We start from the raw sequence: 23319 nt of genomic DNA on the forward strand, positions 1-23319 counted from the left end.
CAGCCCACAATTCCTTCTATAGATGAGTGGATAAAGAAGACATTATATAATACATGTAATGGAAAGTTACTCAGAAAAAAGAATGAAACTTTACCATTTTCAACTGGATGGATGGTTGTAAAGCATACGATGCTAAGTGAGGAAGTCAGAGAAAGAATAAATACCATATGATTTCACTTATATATGGAATGTAAGAAACAAAACAAATGAACAAAGAAGACCAAAACAAAAGAAACCCACCGGATTCTTAAGTATAAACAAACTGATAGTTGCCAGAGGAAAGGTAGGTGGGCGGATGGGCGAAATAGATGAAAGGGATTAAGAGTACACTTATGATGAGCACTGATTAATGTATAGAATTGTTGAATCACTACATCCCTGGAACTAATATAACACTATGTTAACTTCTGGAATTATTTTTCTTTTAATTAAAAAGGGAGTGGGTTTTTACATGAGGATGGAAGAGTAGTGATCTAGAAGTGACATTAGAGGTGAAGAGAATTCTTGACCCTTCTGACCCAAAGAGGCAGAGGGTTCTGTAAAGAAACCAGAGAACAAAAAACCATCCCCAGCTCACTTCCATCTCCACCCCTTCAGTCTGTGAGAGACAGAAACTAAGAATTCTGGCTGGGAAAGAACAAAGAAAGCCACCAAGCCTGGGAATTAGACGCTGGTGAGTGTCTGAGCCCTGCAACTTGCTCCCCACAACCTGTCTTAGGCTTAGCACAAAAGTGGGAGTAAAGAATTTGCCATACTCCATGACTTAATTGACGGAATTCTTCCATATTAAACTTTTTAAATTAACTGTAGGGTTTTTTGAAAGCGATGAACCTATTTAGCATTTCTTACAAATCACTTTGTATGTAATAAACCCTCAATTGTTATTAATTGAGTTAATTTCTCAAAATGCTTCAAATTCTCTTTTCACCTACTAATCTGGGTTGTTCTTGACACTAAACAGGTACCAATCAAATGTGCTACTTGCTACACTTAATGTTCAATTCAAACAAATTCCGAATTGTCCCCATGCTTAAAATATCCCCCAATATAGTCTTTCCAAATTTCCAGAATCTCCCCTCTCTTTTAAAACCCATTTTTTAATTGAAGACTTGCCTTATTTCCAGCATGTTATCTAATGAACCATTCTACTATTTTATACAAACTTTAAGTATAGCAACCATGGGTTCAAAGGTTTTTTCTATTTTTCCCACAAATGATCAAGTTTCCATAAGTATGCTGGAAAGCAGCAACCCAATGAAACAAGCATTTACCAAGGATGCTTTTTATGCTTAAAAAAAAAAAAATCTTTGAAAGAGTATCCTACGGATATAACCGATATGTATATACTGACCACTACCATGGGTCACTCTTCTCAACACTAAAGACAAAGCAATACGCAGAATAAAGAAATTCTTTACCAGAGTACTTGTGCTGATTTGTGTCAGAAAATGTCCCATGCTCACACTTCTTAAATTGATTCAGGATATGGAAAATGTAACAGAGAAGTCAGAGGTAAAGGCAGCCCATCTTTCTACTCAAAGATGGATGGGAGCCAGGAATACTACTAAAGCACAGACATGTCAGGAGCAGAATGCAAAATTTGTGATTACAAATATAAGCATGAAACTTCAAGCAGTTGTACACGGACAGTCCGCAGATTTGGCAAAACAAAGAATAATCTGTACTGGAAACTCAGAGTTCAGGCCCTGCCTTCTCAAAGTCTGCTCCTCAGGCACTCCGAACCAGAGCCTGTAGTATGCAGTAAACTTGAAGAAAGGCACTGCCATTCTTGGATTCCGCATTTCCCTAACAAGGGATAAGAGTAAACATCAGGCCTGGGTCAGTGTTTAAAAAAAAAAAAAGCACCAAGGCCAACAGTCCCTACTCCCTTACAGTCAGCCATGTAGCTGGTAAACATCCTCCTTCCACCTGGAAAAAGGAATGGGGCCCCAGTTTTAGGGCCTTGAGAGGCGCTTTTCTGACACCGTCTTTCCAGGACAATGAGACCTTTTTCCGTTTTAGCTACACTCGGTGGCGGCGGAAACTGTCCCATTCCTGCACTAGGTCTGAAAGCCATCCTCCGCCCCCGGGGCGATGCCCTGTGACGTCACTGCGAGGCGCCGGGGAGCCGGCGACTGTGAGTACACCATGACAGCAGCTCCTGACAATACCCGCCCTCCCAGCTTCTGGATGTCCCTTCAGGTCTTGTGGTCTTAGCTGTAAAAGGCGAAGGGCGTAGGGTCGTTTCTGATCCCACAGTATGGAGGAAGGGAGAGGCGATAACTTCGACGGTGTGAGCACCTACCGCCTTATAATGGAGTTACTGGAAGAAATCCATTTGAAGTGAGTTGGAGGGCGGCGCGCGGGCTACCACGCGGGTGTCTGGTTCAGGTACACGCCGCCTGAGGAGATGCCCGTGTGTGTGCCCTGCTGTTGAAAGCTGGAGCCACTGAGGTCGATGTGACGCCAGCAATGTGATTAATACCCCGGCAGTCCGGCGACTTGTAGAAACTGTTTTGTAGGAAAGATTCATTTGCCTCTTTGACTGCTTGGCAATAAAATAAAATAAAAATAGGCAGATTATGAGGTAGGATCTTCCGTCTTTAGCATCAGGTCAAATGGAGTGTATGGTGTGCATATACTGTAATGCTGAAATACGTCTTTGATTTTCATGTTCCGCTAAATTCAGCTTTTCTGAACTTTTTTCAAAACAAAGGTTTTGTTTAGTTATGCTTGTCTTAATATCCCTTGAGGAGAAATTATGAAACGGTGACATTTTGTAAAAATAATGCTCCTCCTGTGTACTTTTTAAAAATACTCAATATCATAGTTTTTATTAAATCTTTGAGACATTTTAAGTGGGTTTTTTTTGATACCCACAGCCTCACCAGCGGGCCCCATGAGATTTATAGTCACCTCTGTGCCCCTAAAGCTTCCTGTGCTTTCCTCTGTTGTAGCTCTAACAACACTTGTTAATTGCTTGGTTATTTCTTGGCCTAATATTAAGCGGTAAGCATTCTGAGAATGCTTACATTCTGGGAATGTTCCCTGAGTCAGTAGAGTATAAAAGCAAGCACTTTAGAGGAATCCTGCATAAATTTAAATTGCAGCTCTTACCACTGAGTAACTACATGATCTTGGGCTAGTTAATGAACCACTAAGCTTCAGTTTACTCAACTCTTAAGATTGGTGTGCAAATCATTATGCCCCATGTGGTTGTTGCCAGGATTGAATGAAAAGTGTGTAAAGCACTTAACATCAGTTTATAATAAGCACTCGATGGATGTTAGCCACTGTTAGTGTCATTGTTCAGTTCATGTAGTCACTGTAGTATTTTCAGCATTTATCACAATGCCTTGACATAATAGGCAATCAAAAGTACATAGTGCATAAATGATTCTGCCATATTTTGATAATTAATGTGCTATTTTACTGATGTCCTAAATAGATAATTTCTGGAATGCTATTTGTGTGTATGTGGGGTTTTTTAAATTATTGTTTTTTTTTAATTTTTAAATTTTTATTTATGTTTATATATATTTTTATATTTTATTTATTTTTTTATTAGTTCCTCTTTTACTCTTTGTTTCAGGTTTTCAGTTACCTGTTGCCCTAGCTATTCCATTCTCTCATCCCAGTTAATTTTTTAGGCCTTGAGAAACCAGATAACAACTTCTTGGGATCATATTTAAGTTAAGAGTAAAGGGTTTCTAAAGGTCACCAGGGGGCTTCTGAGCTTTAGTTCATATTCGGGTCTGTATGGACCTTGGTAATCAGAAGTCTCCATTTGCCTGATTTCGGATTCTCAACCATGCCTTCAATAAGTGATGTTTCATAATAAATTGTTCCTAAAGTAGTGGTGTGTTATTATATGTTATTATTTATACATTATAATTAGATCATAACAAGATATTTTTAATAATAGGGATATAGTGCAACTATCAATGCTTGAAATAAGACACAAGATAGCGGAACTGGAAGCCAAACTCCATACTGATGATGAAGGTATATAAGTAAATATTTTTATATATGGCTCTTATATAATTATTGTTTATTTTGCCAAGATACTTACAGTGCATTAAATACATAGGAAATAATAGTACCAAGGTTTCAGTACTGCTTTTTGGCAGCATTAATAATAATTTATTATAGAGACTTTTAAAACTAATATTTCAGTATCAAACCTGTTAAGGCATAATTATTCATCTACTTAAATTCAAAATGTTCATTCAACAGTTAGTAAAACCTTTATTACATGACACCAATACATTATTGTTTTTGGTAAATAATAAAATGCCACAAGTTTTCCATTTAACGCAAGTAATACCCCTTGTATCTTAACTTCTGGATTTGGCTATAACTTGAAAATCTTTAGCTAGGTTTTGGCTATTTGCTTTAGAAGAATGATAAGGGTAGGGTGTGTGGTGAGTGTTGGGCACACACACACACACACACACACCCGCATACCCACATATCCATATAAACTTAAAATTTATAATGTATGTAAGATATTAATTCATTCTACAAATATCGAGACCCTGCCATGTGTCAACACTTTGAATGGAAGACCTTTCCCTATTTTGAAGAGGTTCATTGACTATAGGGAGAAACTATCAAACAAAATGTGAATATTAGAAGAGATGTAAGGAGAAATGGAAACTTAGTTAAGGAAACCTAACACAACTTGGATGAAGACATAAAGGCAGCCTTTCCAGAGGAGGCAGGGTTTGAACTGAATGCTAAAGGAATTTCTTAGGTTAAGGTGGTAGAGTTTTGTTTTATTTTAAGATTTTATTTATTTGAGACAGAGAGAGAGAAAGAGATAGCAAAGAGAGCACGAGTGGGGAGGAGAGGGAGAAGCAGGCTCCCCACTGAGCAGGAAGTCTGATGTGGGGCTCGATCCCAGGACCCTGGCATCATGACCTGAGCTATAAAGGCAGAGGCTTAATCAACTGAGGCACCGGAGTACCCCTGGACTTTGGTTCTTAAATCCATTTATACTTTTCTGTTGGGGAAGCCATGAACAAACACAGTTAGTAATCATATGATAAATAAAATGCTATTTTTCTTAAGTACTCAATGCTCTTTTAAAGCTTGATTGGAGAACACTACTTTGTCCTAAGGCTGAAGTAGCTTCCTATGTCTCCACATCTATATCTGGGATATATATAACTGGCTTTTGCGGGGAGACTGTGAGTGCACTTACCAAAGAGTTGCATTGGCAAGACTAGCTGGAATTTTCTCATCTATCCAGTTACAGATAAAACAGGTCACATGCACAGCAATGCAGATCACACTCACAGATACGCATGCAATTCAATAACCATGCCCATTAGTAAAATGTAAGCCCAACAAATGGTATTATCAGTAAACCTTACGGGGAGGAACTGGTACGTGCGTATAAAAAGAAAAGGTAAAATGATGGACAAGTAAGTTATTTCCTCCATGGGCCAAAGCTAAACTCTAAGCTGAAGTGGCCAGAAATATATACACCCCTTCTTTAAATAAAGCCAGGAACTATGTCAGGTGAAGTCATTATTATCCCCATTGATAGAAATATGGATTTTAGGAATTTAAGTTACTTGCTAAGATTATATAGCATATCATTTCTTCCTAAATCATCTATCCACCAGTACCACTATTGCTATAACAGCTGCTCTCTACCACATCAGCATTGAACAGTTGTAGTTATCTATTGCTGCAGAGCAAACCACCTAATAACTTTGGAGCTTGAATTAGCAAATTATCTCACAATTTTGTGGATTGACTGGGTTCACCTGAGAAGTTAGTAACTGGGGTCTCATGTGATTACAGTCAGATGTCTGTAACTGGAGCACAGTTATCTGAAGGTTCAATTGGGATGAACATTCCCAAATGACTTACTCACATAGCCAGCATTTGTAACTGGCTGTTGGCTGGGAGTCTGGCAGGGTACTGCCTATCAGAGATACCTACTCCTGGCTCTTGTAGCTTTTGCTTCTCACAAATGGTGCCTGGGTTCCAAGAAAATGTATCCCAACAGCAAGCATTTCAAAAGGCACAAGTGATAGAAACTGCCAGTCCAGTTAAGGGCTACTCCCAGAACCAGTACAATATCGATTCCACTGTATTCTATTGGTCAAAACAGTCACAGATTCAAGGGGCTGTAGAAGGAAACTCTACTTATCAAGTTGACAGTACAGAAGAATATAGGAGATGGGATATATTTCTTCAGTCGTCTTTGGAAAATACAGTCTGTCACAGGGGCATTAAACATAATGCCATTTGAGGAGAACTGTTATGTAATTGATAAAGATGGAATAGAGACTGTCCTGAAAATATGACAGGAGATGAGATTAAGGTTTATGAAGAAGACAAATGAAGAATAGTCTTTGATATGATGCTAATTAGTTTGTATTGATCCTGAAGCCAATAGGGCTATATTAAACATGTTCTAAAATAAACTTTTTAGGGCACCTGGGTGGCTCAGTTGGTTAAGGACTGTTTTTGGCTCAGGTCATGATCCCAGAATTCCGGGATCGAGTTCCGCATCAGGCTCCCTGCTCAGCAAGGAGTCTGCTTCCCCCTCTGACCTTCCCCCTCTCATGTTCTCTCTCAGTGTCTCTCTGTCAAATAAATAAAATCTTTAAAAAATAATAATAATAAAATAAAATTTTTACTTTTTTTAAGACTTGATTTGAGAGAGAGATCACAAGCAGGGAGAGCAGCAGAGGGAGAGGAAGAAGCAGACTTCCTGCTGAACAGGGAGCTGGATGTGGGGCTTAATCTCAGGACCCTGGGATCATGATCTGAGCTGAAGGCAGACGCTTAACCAACTGAGCCACCCAGGTGCCCAATTTATTACTTTTAATATTATAAAAGAAATAGTGCACAAGGGGCCACTCTGGGTACACTTGTATAGATGATTCTTTCATACTTACCACTGTCTCCAGATCTCCATTACCCCCTCCCCATCTCCTTATCAGCTAATGAGCTTACTTTCAAAGAGAAAAGAGAAACAATCAGAAGATTTCCACATGTTTCTACCAAGAAAGCTACCCACCCGCCTGTATCTTTGCACATCCTCTTCCTTCCCTCCCGTTCTTCTGCATGTTCTTATCTAAGAACTCCTCCACTTGTGTGACAGATCCTAACTACTCTGCCTACTAAGCACATTACTCCAAGTGTTTGTTCTCTCTCTTTGTGCTGTTTCCCTGCTCCATTGGATCTTTTCCAAAAGCATACAGATGGGCTGAATTTATTTTGTTGAAAAAACAAATGACAAAGCTTCTTTGGCCCCACATTTCCTCTTCTACTGTTATCTTTTACTGCTCTATGTGCAGCAGAACTCTTCAAGAGTGGTTACTGTTTCCACTCTGACCTGCTTATACTTCTTTAGTCTATCTGGCTTATAACTATTAATTTTTAGGCTAAATGGTAAATAAACTTCAAGGGCTTCACCTTTCTATAGTGGCCTCTCGAAGCCCTTTATTGTTCATAGGAAACTATATGCAGAAAAAGTGGTTTATATTTTAGTATATATGCTGCTGAGGTGAGCACAAAAGTGGTTTATGTTTTGATTAAATCTGAAGTTCATCTTAAAGCTCAGTGAAAAGACAAAGAACAGAAAAGGATGTTCAGGTGTTTTTTTTCAAAAAAGTGAGAAAAAACAGCATTTATGTAGAGCTCTAGTGTATTTTAAAAATTGAAACTTATTATTACCCATTTTATAGATGAAAAGGCTGAGACTTAACGTATCTCTCTCAAGGCTACAGAAGTGAGTGATCTGCATTTGAATCTAGACATTCTGGCATGAAAGCCCACACTCTTAGCCTCTTCTTGTTCCACCGCTTATGCTTGTTTGTTTCTTAGTATTTTTTCATCTAGAGAAGAGAAACTTGATTTATGGAGGCTCTGGAACATTTGTTCATCTAGAGTTAAAAATGGGCTGGATTTGCTCAGCACAGGCATGATAGTTTTGTTCTTTCTTGAACTCATGCACCCACTACTTAGGTGATCTCCTCTGATCATATGCTACTAAATCCCAGCTGTATACTGACAACACAAAAATTTACATCTAAATCTAAGACCTGTCATTTGATCTCTTTCGAATATTTATAGGCAGGTTTCTATCCACAAGCCACTTTGGCTATTAACTAATATATTCACAAATCAGATAGTTTTCTAATTCCTCTCAGTAAATGCTAAAAAATGTTTTTTGTTTTTGTTTTTTTTTTTTTTAAAGATTTTTTCTTTATTTATCTGACAGAGATCACAAGTAGGCAGAGAGGCAGGCAGAGAGAGAGAGGAGGAAGCAGGCTCCCTGCAGTGCAGAGAGCCCGATGTGGGGCTCGATCCCAGGACCCTGGGATCATGACCTGAGCCGAAGGCAGAGGCTTAACCCACTGAGCCACCCAGGTGCCCCTGCTAAAAAATGTTTTGATAAAATTCAGTTTATGTTCCTTTTTTTTTTTTTTAACAGAAGAACACTTCTATTTATCTTAAACTGGTCTAATACTTAGTGATGAAACATTAGAGGCATTCCTATTCCTGGGGATAAAAAAAAAACAAAACAAAAAACAACCCCACCCCCCAAAAAAAAACCACAGAGATGTCAACTGCCACCATTAAAATTTAATATTTTTGAAAGTTTCAGTCAAGCAATAAAATATGAACAGACATAAAAGTTGTAGATTTTAGATAGGAAGAGATAAAATTATTATAATTTTTAGCTTTTATAATTTGATATCCAGAATTTTCCAGAGATCAGTTGAAAAACTGTATTAGTAAAGAATTAGGAAGTGGTTGAATGCAGTAATGGAAGAAATGTTTATTTAAGGGGGGAAAAAAAATCCACCAGCAAAAATCAGTTCATAAATAGGGTTTTTAAATGATTATGCTCCCAATTTCAGCCCAAACTATAAAATATCTGATAATATCCTTGATAAAAAATACTCAGAACTTATATGAAGGACAGCAGAAGACTGTTACTATAAGGCAGTAATAACAGTTTAACCAGAATTCTCACCTTTTTTTAATATATGAGATTTTACACTAGAAAGAAATCCAGGAATAAAATGAAATTGGGAAAGTTTGTAGCCATAGCACATGCCTTGCTGAGTCCAAGATCAAGATGTTGGCAAGGTTGGTTTCTTTTATGTCCTCTCTCCTTGGTCTGTAGATGGCCATCATCCTGTGTCTTCTCATGGTCTTCCTTCTGTATGTCTGTTCTAATCTCTTCTCCTAAAACCAGTTATCCTGGATTATGGCTATCCATATGATTCATTTTACCTTAATTACCTCTTTTATTTTTTATTAGTAGTATTTTTTTCCTTAATTACCTCTTTTTTTTTTTTAAAGATTTTATTTATTCATTTGACACAGAGAGATCACAAGTAGGCAGAGAGGCAGGCAGAGAGAGAGAGAGGAGGAAGCAGGCTCCCCGCGGAGCAGAGAACCCGATGCGGGACTCGATCCCAGGACCCTGAGATCATGACCTGAGCCGAAGGCAGCGGCTTAACCCACTGAGCCACCCAGGCGCTTAATTACCTCTTTTAAAGGCCCTATCTCCAATTAGGATCACATTCTGAGTCTTTGGGGTTAGGACTTTAGCATCTGAGTTTGGGAGGAGGAGGGAAGTGATCACACCTCAGCCAGTAGCAGATAGAAGAGAAAGAGATTCTGGTTTGTTAAAACCATATCGTAGTGCTGTGAAATTCAGGGTCAAGCTATTGTTAATTTTTAAAAACTCCCATCTTTTCATTCATCTTCCAATTACCTCTGAAAAAGAGGAGAAAACTATTTTCATTTATGAGACTTGTGGGAAATAGATTATCACAAACAAAACCTGAACCATACATTGAAATAGGAAAGTACCAAATGATCCTTATTTTAGTCTGCTCTGGTTGCCATAACAATATACCATAAACTGGGTGACTTAAACAACAGAAATTTATTTCCTCATAGTTCTAGAGGCTAGGAAGTCTAAGATCAAGCCAATTTGGATCCCAGTGAGGGCCCACTTCCTGTCTTGCAGATGGCCACCTTCTCATTGTTTTCTTACATGGCAGAGACAGCAGATTCTGGTATCTCTTTCTCTTCTTATAAGGGTACCAGCCATTTTGACCTCATTTAACATTTAGCACTTCCTCATAGGTTCCATCTCCAAATAAAAGTCACATGGGGGTTAGGTCTTCAACACAGGAATTTTAGGAGGACACAAACATTCAGTCCACAACAACTTTCTAATTGCTATGTGGTCCTTTCTCCCACCATCAAGATATAAGAACTTTGGCCTGCCTGCCCAAGTTTGAGAAGAGGCTTCTGAGCGGAGAATTAGAGCCAAAGAGCCAATTATCAATAATGTTTTATTGGAATTTGTGTCATCACATAGACCTTTAAAGGAGCTAAAGGAAAAGGGATGAAATTATTCAGTAAGTTCTGTTTGGAAAATTGGTATAACATTTAGAGAAAAATCCCTTTAGATCATCACTGCTTCCTTAATTCTAAAACCTTCCAGATGCATTACAGGATTAAATATTTTTTTAATTACAAGAAAATATTGATGATTATCTATCCTTTTATGGCTAAAGTTGACCTTTCTTAGTTTAAGACAATAGATCATTGAGGAAAATATGTTTCATTTTGACAAATACCTTCCCTTAAATTAAAAAAAAAAAAAGTGGTGTTAGAAGTGTGAGAATATTCCCTATATTAGGGAATATATATTCCCTAATATATATGGTAAATATATTAGTAGTCAACATGGTGGACAAAAGGTCCATATTTTTACTACATCTATATCCTCTTCAATTTGATTAGAAAATACAAAGTTCCCAGTAGATAAATATGAGTAGAACAGAGACAGTTTATGCATATGGAAGTTATCCAGTTTGTTCTTTCTTCAAAGAAACTTGAAACAATTTGTTGCTTTGAAGAAGTAAAGTTTGTTTGTTTGTTTGTTTTAAGTGAAATTGTAACTTCATACATTACTGCTAACAATATAGTGCTACCCTTTTGGAGAACAATTTTGCAGTAAATTTCTGCTGGTGTTGATGATGATGATGTGATGAAGAAGGAGGAGGAGAAGGAGGAGCAAGAGAAGAAGAAAAAGAAGAACAGGAAGAGGAGGAGGAGGAAGGGGAAGAGAAAGAGGAAGAAGAAGGAGAAGTTGAAAATAATGACAATATCAACTAACTTTTATAGAATTTGCTGTGTGCCCTGCTCTATTCTAAGTATTTTACGTATTTTAATGACTGCTCCCAATATCCTATAATATAGGAACTTCAATTATCCTTATTTTAGAGATGAGATATTGAGGCACAGAAAAGGTAACTTCCTCAAGATCACAAAATAAGCTAATAAGTGGTAGAGACATGACTCAACTAGTCCTACTTGGGGTATTTTTCCTCATGAAATCTGAAAATTTTGTTGGGGACACCTTTGCCACAGGAGTTTTTTTCATTTGTTCGTGTTGCTCTTGCTGCTTCAAAATCCTTTCTCATCTCTTCTGGCTTGGAACAAATGTCATTTCCCCCAAGAGCATTTCCTGAGCCTCTTCAATCTTGACCTCCCTGTCTCTCAGTGTCTTCTGCCACCTTCCAGACTGGATGTCCTTTTGTGTTTTCCATAGCATCCACTTAACCAAGTTTTCTCAAATGTTCTGGCCGTATGTCTTCCCCCACCACCATCTGTCCTACGCTGATTGACTGCAGGACTGTGTCTGTCTTATTTTTGTATTCCTAATACCCAGTACAATGCCACATATTAGGCCTTTTCCTTTCCTTGTTAACATTTTCTTATTTTACAAAGTCTCTGCAAATTAACATAACTTCATCACTGTTATCCTTATAAATACAGCGATCAGCACAACTAAACATGACTGAATTATTAAAGTCTATGCAGAGTCAAGTTTCGACCAATTCCACTGTGTTGTTTTTAATACTTAAAAATGTATTATTTGACATTGTTGCTTGGTGGGGCTTTGTTTTTGTTAACACTGCTATCTCTCTTGGGCTAAATAAATAAATAAATAAATATCCGTATCTAAAAGGTAGAACTCTACCTAGTTTAATTTTTTTTATTTTTAAATGTTTTTGGTTTTTTTAGTTTATTTATTTATTTACTTAGTTTAGTTTAAATTTTTTTAAGAGATTTTATTTACTTATTAGAGAGCAAGCACAGAAGCAGGGGGAGGGGTTGAGGAAAGGGAGAAGCAGACTCCTGTGTTGAGCAGGGAACCCAGCAATGAGGGGATTGATCCCAGGACCCTGGAATCATGACCTGAACTGAAGGCAGCAGATCTTTAACTGACTGAGCCACCCACGCACCCCATAATTTAATTTTCTCTTACTTTATGAACTTCCTCTTCCAAGGTCAATTCATAAAACTGGCCATGAATCAAATTTCTACAATGTTTCAAATTTTGGTTTGATTTTGCTTTTCATTGCACTGATCCTAGCCAAGATCCTTCTTTGATAATGCAAAGCAATTTGATTTTTCTTTAAAAATTGGTGCTTGTTTTGGGCACCTGGGTGGCTCAGTCAGTTAAGCTTCATACTCTTGATTTTGGCTCAGGTCATTGCCTCAAGGTTGAGAGATCCAGCTGGGATGAGGCTCCATGCTCAGTCGGAGTCTGCTGGAGACTTTCTCCCTCTGCCCCTCCCCTTACCCCACTCCCAGGCATGTGCGCGCTCGCGCGCTCTCTCTCTCTCTCTCAAAATGAATCTTTTTTAAAAATTGGTGCTTATTTTTTTGTTTGTTTTTTAGAATGACTGAAGGAGCAATGGTTCATGAAAGTATTGCTCAGGATATTTTTTCCACCAAGAGACACTAATGTTTCTGTTAAATTTTTATCCTCATAGTCTGTATTTTAAATAATGGCTTGTTTGTACGTTTATTGTTGGCCTTTATAGGTTGGCTACTATTATGCTGAAGGTCAGGTATCATCTTTTTTGGCGTCAAGTGTATTGTGGCTGTCTCAAAGGTGGCATCACGTCTCTTATTTGGCTGTTCCAGATGTCTCCTACCTGCCCTTAGTATCAAGTGTATTAAAAAAAAAAACTTGCTATTTTTAACTGCCATTCTTATTCCATATTAAAAATATAATTTAAACATTATTGCATTTTAAAGACCAATAAAGAATTATACAAAAATGATATATCTTAATATTTTTGGTACCTGGGTTATCATAGAACAAGATGTGGTAGGGAAAGAAATAATCAGTGTGGTCTCTTTTTTTAGAAAAAGGAAATACTTGGTAAGTAGGAAGTTGATGTGATTTGTGTGATACTTTTAGAGGCCAAAGAGATATTTTATTTTCACATCAGAAGAAAAAATGAATATGATTCAGTCTGGAGTATATTTGTCTTTATACCAACATAGTAGTAAAGTAGAATTTTCAATATTTTTTTTATAGAGGAAGAGGCCCACAAAGGCAAAAGCACCACAAGGGCCAATGAAAGTCACCCTGTGACCCCACAGCAGCATAAGTCTATTTTTTCCCTTTTTATAGGCACTACTATTTTAAATTTTTCTCTTGTAATTCAGCAGTCCATATGCTTTCTCTTTGTCCTTATGCCCTATAATCAGGAGCAGTCTGTATATACTGAAGGAGTTACACGTTTGAGTGTGTACGTACATCTGAGGTCAGTTCATCATATTAGGGAAGGTGAATATTGACATCATTACCACCAGGGCCTGGCACTTATTAATATTAATACATGATGGTTAACTACTAGGCTTATATTTGAGGATCTCTAGATCAATAATATTTTATTTTATTTTTTAAATTTTAAGATTTTATTTATTTATTTGGCAATAGAGATCACAAGTAGGCAGAGAGGCAGGCAGAGAGAGAGAGAGGAGGAAGCAGGCTCCCCGCTGAGCAGAGAGCCCAGTGTATGGCTCCATCCCAGCCAGGACCCTGGGATCATGACCTGCGCCAAAGGCTTAACCCACTGAGCCACCCAGGCGCCCCATAGATCAATAATATTTTAAAGTGGAGGCAAACATTTCTAGACTATTGTCGGATGTGCTAAAAATAAATTACATTCTGAAATTTTTTGGTAGCTTCTGATTTTGCTCTGAAGCCCCCATTCCCATGGTGGGGGAAAGGGGTCCAATTACAAAGAGACTAGCTAGCCAGTTATATAGATAATTGCATCTGTTTGGACTCAGTGTTATCTTTCAGGCTTCTCTTTCCTTCTTGTTCCTAAAGCGTTTGGATTAATGACTTTCAACTTCAGTTTGGAAGGGTGTTCCTGCTTCTGTTTTTGGAACACTATATTTGCTAGAGGTGAGGGGTTTAAGGGAGACGGGTGGCCGGGCTGAGGAGGTTGAGGCCAGTGGTATGTGCTAATACTCTTTTTACCTAGATTCCTCTGTCAACTATAATGGAGCAGAAATTGTCTCATATATGTAAAGAGCATTTCTTTTTTTTTAAGTTTGACAGACCGGGATCACAAGCAGGCAGAGAGGCAGGTAGAGAGAGAGGAGGAGGCAGGCTCCCTGCTGAGAGCAGAGAGCCTGTTGCGGGCTCGATCCCAGGACCCTGGGATCATGACCTGAGCCGAAGGCAGAGGCTTTAACCCACTGAGCCATCCAGGTGCCCCGAGCATTTAAAGTTTAGAAGCAAGCCACCTTTTTTCTCTCTATAAACCATGACTTTCAAGATTTTTAAAAAAATTGGCTTTGCGCCTTGAAGCTGACCAAAGATGTTTTAATTCTAGACTGTATTCTCCCCTCCTCTAGCAATTAGAAAACTGTTTTGGCCTTAATAATCCAAGGGGCTTGGTGAAAGAAACCTGCTTATGGATAAGAGAAGATGCCTGAATAGGCAGCTGCATGTATTAGCATAGCAATTAAGAGTAATGAGGGAGCAGGAGGCTGGCTGAGGACAGAGCAGAAGCTGGCGCCTTGCACCCCCTCTTCACCAGCTCCCCTCCGTAATATGTGTGGCATTCCTCAGGCATCCCTGACTGCCATAAAACTATAAATAGTTAACTTGCAGAGATCGCAATCCTGCAGAACAGGAATCTCCCTTGCTCTACAAATGTCCTAGAGACCTAAACAGGGAGGTTACCTTAGCAATAGCACAAATTTCCAGAGGCAAATAACTCTCGGTTCCTGAAGCCCTAATGTCCCCCTCCCACCATAAACTGGAGGAGACTGAGGTAGAAGGGAATGTAAATGATAGCCGGATCATAATACCCCACCAAGAATCTCCCAATTATCTTGATGTTAATGCCTGACCTAAAGACGACATTGATCAGGCCATAAGGGCAAGGCCTCCCCACCAGGACCTTGTAGGCCCTCCCTAACACGTGAAAACTCTGTTGAAATCTCCCATCCCTTCATCACCTTCCCCCAACCGCAAGGTATATAACATGCCCACCCTCACAACCCGGGGCAGCAGCTCTTCCTGCCCACGGGTCCTGTCCCCGTGCTTTAATAAACCACCATTTTGCACCAAAGATGTCTCAAGAATTCTTTCTTGGTCATCGGCTCCGGACCTCAGCCCACCGAACCTCACCTAGGTTCTAGAACTTCATCAGTTTCCTCATCTGTAGAACAGGTAACAAAGTTTTTTCAAATGAGGATTAGTTAGTTAATATATGTGATTATATATGTGATTGTGTACTTTTTACATAGCAAACATGTAAGTGGTAGTTGTTAAAAGGACTTAAGAATTTGTTTGCAAAGGAAAAAAAAAAAGTGGACATGACTTTGGATGGAAGCTAGAACTATTTAAGCTGTTATGTATGGATATTTCAAGTTCTAAGGAAAGAAACATGTTCCTGATAGTCCCTTTAATGGAATTCCTTGTAAGGATATGTGAGGAACTAACAGACAAAGGAACTAGGGCATGAGAAAACCAGGAATCACAATAGTCCTAGTGAGGTCTGACTGTGTGGTAATCCGCTGTGAATTTACTGTCTGCAATCTCAAAGATCCTATCTAACAGAGAAATGCAAACTTAAAAATGAGTTCACTCTTGTTCATCTACATTGCTAACAAAGTAAAGTACAGTAGGATTGGGCTGATTAATGTTGTTTTAAAGGAGATTTAAATGAGCTGATTAATGTTGTAGATAAATGAGAGGTGACAAGATGGTCTTGATTTAACCCCATTTTCCCATCAGGTGGTGAATGGAAAGTTCGTTATGAGACACAACTTGAACTGAATGATCAATTAGAAAAGCAAATTGTTTCTCTAGAAGATAAAATGGAAAAATCCATGGAAATTCTCCAGGTACAGAAGCAACTATATATATATATATGTTTTGTAAGTTGAATTAAAAGTGATAAAATATTGTTAATATTTTCATATTTGTTTTGTTGTAGATAGATTGTCTTCTGTGTTTATGAACAAATGCCAGTGGTAAGTAAAAGCTAGTTAAACAAAAAGAATAATAGAAGGGAAAAAATTTTGTACTTTTTTTTTGGGCAGCTTCCAAAAAATGCTTGAAGACTGTGGCAAGTTCCAAATAAAATATTTTGTTCAGTGGAACTGTTTCTAGGAAGTAAGGAATCCTAATCTCTACCTTAATAAAGCTGGGCAGAGTTTCAGATACATACCAAATGGAAGAAAAAGAATCTCAATAGTTAGTCCAGGTGCAACCTGAGTGTGTCTACTTCCTGTAACCTAAAAGAGCCTATTAAATACAAAAATATGTTTCATAACTATCTGAAAACATATCCATTCCATTTCCTCTGGAATATACATATACACATGTAGATATGCACACACACATATATTCACATTCACATACACAATTTATAAAATCCAAAAGAGAACCCATAAAATTACCCTATGACAGGAAAGAAACCTTATTGTACTGATCAACCTACTTTTTCTTTGGGCTGGCCAAGTGACTGCCTTTCCTCTGGAAAAATTCCTTGAATTTATATGTTTTATACTTTACAAAGCACATTTATTTTTTTCTCATTCGTTTAAATGCTTATTTTTTTAAAATGTAGAGAAGACCTAAAGCATGGCTTATGCCAGGTCTAGAGCATGCTTGGAAGTAGGCTTTTCTTTAGAACTCTTGCTGAATTTTAATTTCAAGAATATTCAGGAAAACATGGAAATCTTATTAAAAAAAAAAAAAAACCAAGGGTACTTTATATGAAAATGAAAATACAATACTCTGCTAAATTGGCAGGACTACATAATCCAATGAGATAAAATTTAATATTATTTCCTTTAATGCATGTGACACTGAACTTAAAAAAATTAAGTGATTTGCTCAGAATCACACAGTCTGGAAATGTGGAGGTCGATTCTCTTTTTAAAAATATCTATGCCCATTTGACTAGTGTGTGCGATGACAGAAGCCATTCTATACAGCCTATCAGAAATAACATGTTTTTTAATAGCTTTAATGTAGAGCACTTAACTGACTGCTGTATTCACAGAGGTCCTGAGGACCAGAGCATTATAGAGATTGCTTTTTGAATAAGTACAGACGTTTAGTGAAAAATACAGAAAAATATTATATTTTTAAAAATAATTAATCAGGGGAGAAATAACCTAATTTGTACACCTCTGTTATTTTCAACCCAGAAATACCTTTTTTCCTGTGTCTTGGAAGGTCAGGAAAAAATCATGGAGTCATATCTCCATCTTGTGGTGGTTAGAAGTTACTGCAAGGGCCATTTTAAGCCTTGTATTTACTAAACTATGGATAGAATTTTAATTCTACCTATAGAATATAAAATATAATACTAGCTACAGAACATAAAATATTCTGACTCCAAGTTTCTTGATAACTCATCATCAGTGCTAGCTCAAGAAATTGGGTATTGCCAGAATAGCAGCAAATGCTGGTGAGACCTGCTATGATAATTTACAGCATATGTAGGAAGCAATTGATTGGCTTTCTAACTGCTACCTCTGACTCTGTAACATACTCATGTTGGCAAAAAAATTTTTTTCCTTTGATGAGTTTGTGTTATTCTTGAAAAAAATGTGGTTCTCTAAGAGGTTTAGATCTGGAGGCAGAGAATTATATTTCTCTTCACTAAAGGACTTAAAAAATGGTAGAAATACCAAGAGTGGGACCATGTACCTGTAGAAAAGGAACATGATGAAAGTTCAGGCGCTTAAGGAACTGGTTCTTTCTATTCTGTGGGCAGAGGCATGCATGAGTATTTTTGGGTTTTCTTACACAGTGGAATCTGAGAGGAGTTTGTTAACAGCAGGTGTTAGGAATCTCGCTAAGGAGCTGGTGGTAGAAGTAGCCAAATATTGAGCAAAAAGCACTGGGACCCAAGAATCCTATATCTAATGATGAAATCTTCTATTCAAGGACAAAGATAGTATACTAAGTCTTATTCTTTATATAAAAACAATATTTATGAAATTCAGATATATACTCTAAATGAAATGCAGACATTTTGGGGTTTCTATTAGGTTGATATTTAGAGAAAAGGGTTTAAATTGTTTGGGGGGGATAGAATATGAATTAAAACACTATTTGTAAATTTATTAATTCTTTATCCTTGTAAATTGTTTGGTCTTTAGAGTAACCTATACAGACATACTTAAGAAATTGATGTCAGTTTGAATACTAATTTTGAGTAATTTCAAATTTCAAGCTTGCTTATGGGCAAAAACAGGGATGAATACAAATTTTTACCAGTATAGATGAAATTTTAAAAAAAATGTTACCATTTGGGGGCACCTGGGTGGCTCAGTTGCTTAAGCTACCGCCTTGGGCTCAGGTCATGATCCTGGAGTTCCAGGATGAGTCTTGCGCCAGACTCCCCGCTCAGCTTGGAGTCTGCTTCTCCCTTTGAACCTCCCCCAACACTCAAGCGTGCTGTCTCTCTTTCTCTCTCTCAAATAAAAAAAAAGTTACCTTTTGAGAAAGAAATAAGAAATACTAAATAAGTAATTTACAAACTGGATCATTAAAGTGGACTTGATTTTAATATTTTAGAACAAGGATTCACTTAAGTGAGGGTGAATTTCTGGTCCCTGTTCTGATACAGACTGGTTTCAAGCCTTCAGTCTTTTTGAAGATTATTTTTCTGATCTTCAGGTACTATTAGTTAGGCAATCTTTAAAGTGCCTTTCAACAGTATAATTTATTAATACTTAATTTTAGCAAGACGTTTCAGTAAATGGCTGCATGTAAAAGAAAGGCTTAAAGGGAGTAAGGTCTTTGGTTTTGTTTTCTCAAGTGCAGGAAGTGTTAGAGGGATGCAGTTCAGGTTGGCACAGCGGCTCCTCCAGGCTCCTGACTTGACTTTCCACTCTCATTCTTTAATGAATGACCTTTGTTTGCCTTGCTCATAAGGTGGCTGCTTCACTTTCTCACCTGCTTCACCTTCTCTTTCAATAGAAAAGAAGTAGGTGAAGGGAAAAGGGCAAAGTAAAGGCCAGTCACTTTTGTTTGGTTTCAAAGCATTTCCCAATATGCTGCGTGCAGAGTCTCCGCTTACATCTCATTGGCTAGAACTGCATCATATGGCAAATACCATATGGTATTTGCAAGAAAGGCTGCGCAATTTAGTGTTTTACTGAGTAAAGTAGCAGGAAGAAGGGTGGAATGAGTATCTGTTATGCAATTAGCTCTATTTGCCACACAAGGTCACTTTCAATGAGTACCATTTCATTTCTTTCTTTTTTTTTTTTTTTTTTTCAAAGATTTTATTTATTTGAGAGAGAGCTCACACAAGTCGGGGCGGGGGGGTTTGAGTTGGGTGGAGGGTCAGGGGCAGAGCAAGAGGGAGAAGCAGACTTCCCACTGAGCAGGTAGCCTGACTGTCGGGGGCTCTATCCCAGGAGCCTGAGATCATGACCTGAGCTTAGATAACTGAGTCACCCACGCGCCCTAAGTATCATTTCATTTTAAAGTAATATGTATTCATTTAATACTATTTGGAAAATAAAAGACAAAGATAAATATTAAGTCAAATATATCTACTGTTGACCTCTTTTTTAAAGTTTTGCATGCATGTTATATTGATTAAAAAATACAACCCATTAAATAAATGAACCCCAAAAAGGAACAAATAAGGATAACCCTTTAAAATATATATATGTATATATATATATATATATATACATATATATATAATTTTAACCTTATTTCATGGACAATTAAATCAGTAATTTCTCATGTTATATTTTCTTCATGTGTATTTTTAAGAGCTACATTATATTTCATTGCATTGGATTATTAATGTTCAATTCCTTTTCTCTATAGTTGAATATTTTAGGTTATTTGCGGTTTTAATTTTGAATAAAATAAAACCCACAGAGGATAATATGGCAAACAATATATTCTAGTATTAGCAAATCTTTAATTTTTGTCACTTTTTGATTTCAAATGTTTTAATGAAGTCTATAGATTTGAGGACTACCTATAGAGTTCAGGACCCTTTTATTCCCTTTTCTGTCTCTTTCCCTTTTATAGGCAAGTATGATCATGGCTTTGGTATATACCATTCTAATTTATTTTTAAATTCCTTTTAACAGATATTGTGTCTAAAAATGCATGTAAAAATATATTGTATGCATTATCCTTTTTTATCCTCTCCATGTTAAGGCATAAAGATCTGATAAATTTTATTTACTACTATGTTTTATTTATATACTATGTATTTAGTAGAATATGTATATATATACACACAGAGAGATATCTTTATTTATTTATTCCCCTATTTGTGTACATTGAGGATTTTTCAAAATCTCACTGTGACAAACATTGCCACAGGGAACATACTTATACACATCTCCTGATAATGAAGTGTTCCTCCAGAATTGGCTAATTTTTCTGTAGAGGGCTAGATACTTAATACTTTTGACTTTGCAGGCCATTTGATCTCTCCTGCAACTATTTGATACTGCTGTTAGAGTGTAAAAGGAGCCATAGATAACACCTAAATGAATGGGTAAGGTTTTATTTTAACAAATCTTGGCTTATAGAAACAGCCTGAGGCTGGATTTGGTCTTCAGGCTATAGCTTGCTGGCCTTTGCTTTAGGGCAGTGGTCCTCCAACTTTGGTAGGTAACAGAATCACATAGGGATCTTCATAAAAATACAAAGGCCAGGCCTATCCTTCAACCAGCTTGCCACTTTTGAGTTCTTTATTAACCCTCCGGATAATTCAGATATACATCAGAGTTTGAGAACCACTGCTCTAGTGCACATGGAGTGAGATTTTTAGATCATGGGATATGCACATTTTCAAATAATGATAGACTCCCTCCGGATCAGTCGAAAGACACCCCAGGTCTGCGGTTAGTTCAGTAGGTCTGTAATAAATAAAAGAGGTGATGAGAGATAAGACTGGAAACATAAGCAGGGCCTCGATAACAAAGGATTTTATACATGTGTGAACCTTTCTATATGTGGTGGGAAGCTTTTGAAGTATTTAATATACAGTTTAAAAGCCTTTGCCCCCATGGAGAAAGGCTTTCCCAGGGTGGGTGGGATTTGAGGCAGGGAAACCAGATAGGACGTGTCTGTAGCAGTCCAAGTAAGGGAAAGTGAGTTGTTCAGCTTGGGCAGTAGTATATGATGATGTAGGCAAGGTGATAGATTGAAGAGATATTTATAGGAATGCAGATTTTGTGAGTGCATGGACACTCGGGTGAGACTGGGAGCAGATTGGAGAAAGATTAAGGACTCTCCTTTGAACAACAATTACAGTGAACAGCACTGTAGGATCAGAAGCAGGGGGAGTTTAAGAAATGACTTTAGTTTTGTGCGTATTACTCAGATGAAAGTGATCAGCAAGCACCTGGACATGGTTGTAGACTATGTAAAGTTGTCTCTCTGGATAGAGAATCACGGAGTCATCAGTGTCACCTGCAGTCATGAAAGTATGAGATTGTTTGGAAAGAAATGTGAAGTCTGAAAAGGGTTAAGGATGGAACACTTAAGGAGGCGATTGAGCGAAGGTAACTGAGAAGGAAAATTATTGAGAAAGGGAGCAGGGAGAACTGGAAGACAGTGGTATCACAGAAGCCAAGGGAGGAGAAGGGTTTAATGAATGCTCAGCAGAAGAATGTTCTCCAAGTAATTTCAGGTGCAGGGTAGCATAAAGAACGTGGTCTGAAGTTCCAGCACATAATTGATTCAAAGGGAAAGACAGTAAGCAGGTTAGAAGCAAGTTAGAAGGTAGACTATAGAAAGAAAAGGTGGTGTAGTGGAAAAAGTAGGGGCAAGACAGTTGAGTGGGTGTAACCCACTTTACCCAGAAACTTGGCTTTTAGAATTAGACTGTTCTGGTTCAAATTCAGACTATGAGGTACTAAGGAAATTATTTCATCTCTCTGAGGCTTAATTTCCTCATCTGTAAAATGCAGTTAATTAAGCACTCTTGCAAGATTGTCATAAAGGTTATTACAGAAATGTATAAAGCAAATAGCATAGTGCCTAACACAGTCAGCATGTCTATTGATAAAGTGTTAGTTCCCTTCCTCCCTTTCCTTAATAATGGGAACTTTAGAGGGAGCTCCAAATCTCATTAGAACAAGTCTGTTGTGAAATTAACCTTAACCCATTTCAAGGAAATAAGGGCAAGTGTGAGTTGGGCAATATATTTTCACTTACTCAGCTGTGCCGTTCTATAAGTTGTGAATCTTCTGGTACCTCTTAAAAGTGTGGAAGAATTCTGTGCCTTTTTAGTACCCTCCCAGAAAGCAGGGGCTTCTTCAGGGATAAAATAAAACGCACTGAACTTTTACTTCTCTTGGCGTTACTGGGTGGACATTTTCTAATCCCTCATATTTACATTCACCAGAAGAACCTACTGCCTACCTTCTAGAATTTCCTGGTATATTGAGCAAAGATCTATAGTCATTCACTGGAAGACTAGAGTCTGTTTTAACCATTCCAGATGACTGCAAGTTAAGGATAATTAGGCCATGTTGTCTCTGATAAGCAGTAGCTATTTTTCAGGTTCTGATAATGGCATTCTAGGCTTCTTTTATCTCCAGTTAGAATGTGAAGCTGAGAATTCAGCTAAACTCTTTATCAGAACTTTGTGGCTCCTGGTAGACAGGCCCATAGGTGGTTCCCCAGCAACATTTTGAGTAATCATCAGTGCTTTCTGTTCACCATTAGCATATTGGTAGTTGATGTCTTCTCTCTTTGATTAGTTTATTTAGGCCCACTCAAGCTTAGTACCTGTGACACTGTGCCGCAAACAAAACAGTATTTGACCCTTCTAGTTCCCTACTTTCCTTTACTGTCCAGCACTGCCTTATCCCTAGTTGCTTGTCAATATGTAGAGTTGTGGTCCTTTAATTTTCAAACTGTCTAAGAATCATGTGAATAACTTACCAAAAGTGCACATTCTTGGGCTTATGCCCAGAAACCCT

The 23319-nt window shown here is 37.7% G+C and overlaps 1 protein-coding gene across 1 annotated transcript in view; it reads left to right on the forward strand.

The window, feature by feature from the left end:
* The first annotated feature begins 1880 nt into the window (after positions 1-1880).
* Positions 1881-23319, forward strand: part of LOC116574094 (spermatogenesis- and oogenesis-specific basic helix-loop-helix-containing protein 2-like) — a 118637-nt gene continuing 97198 nt past the window's right edge. The window contains 6 exon segments of the mRNA XM_032314617.1: positions 1881-2343; positions 3926-4005; positions 16121-16210; positions 16213-16230; positions 16323-16334; positions 16337-16359. Coding sequence (XP_032170508.1) covers positions 2261-2343; positions 3926-4005; positions 16121-16210; positions 16213-16230; positions 16323-16334; positions 16337-16359 — 306 coding nt within the window. The 5' untranslated portion in view covers positions 1881-2260.

This window comes from Mustela erminea, chromosome 15 (genome assembly GCF_009829155.1).
Source record: "Mustela erminea isolate mMusErm1 chromosome 15, mMusErm1.Pri, whole genome shotgun sequence".
Lineage (NCBI taxonomy): Eukaryota > Metazoa > Chordata > Mammalia > Carnivora > Mustelidae > Mustela > Mustela erminea.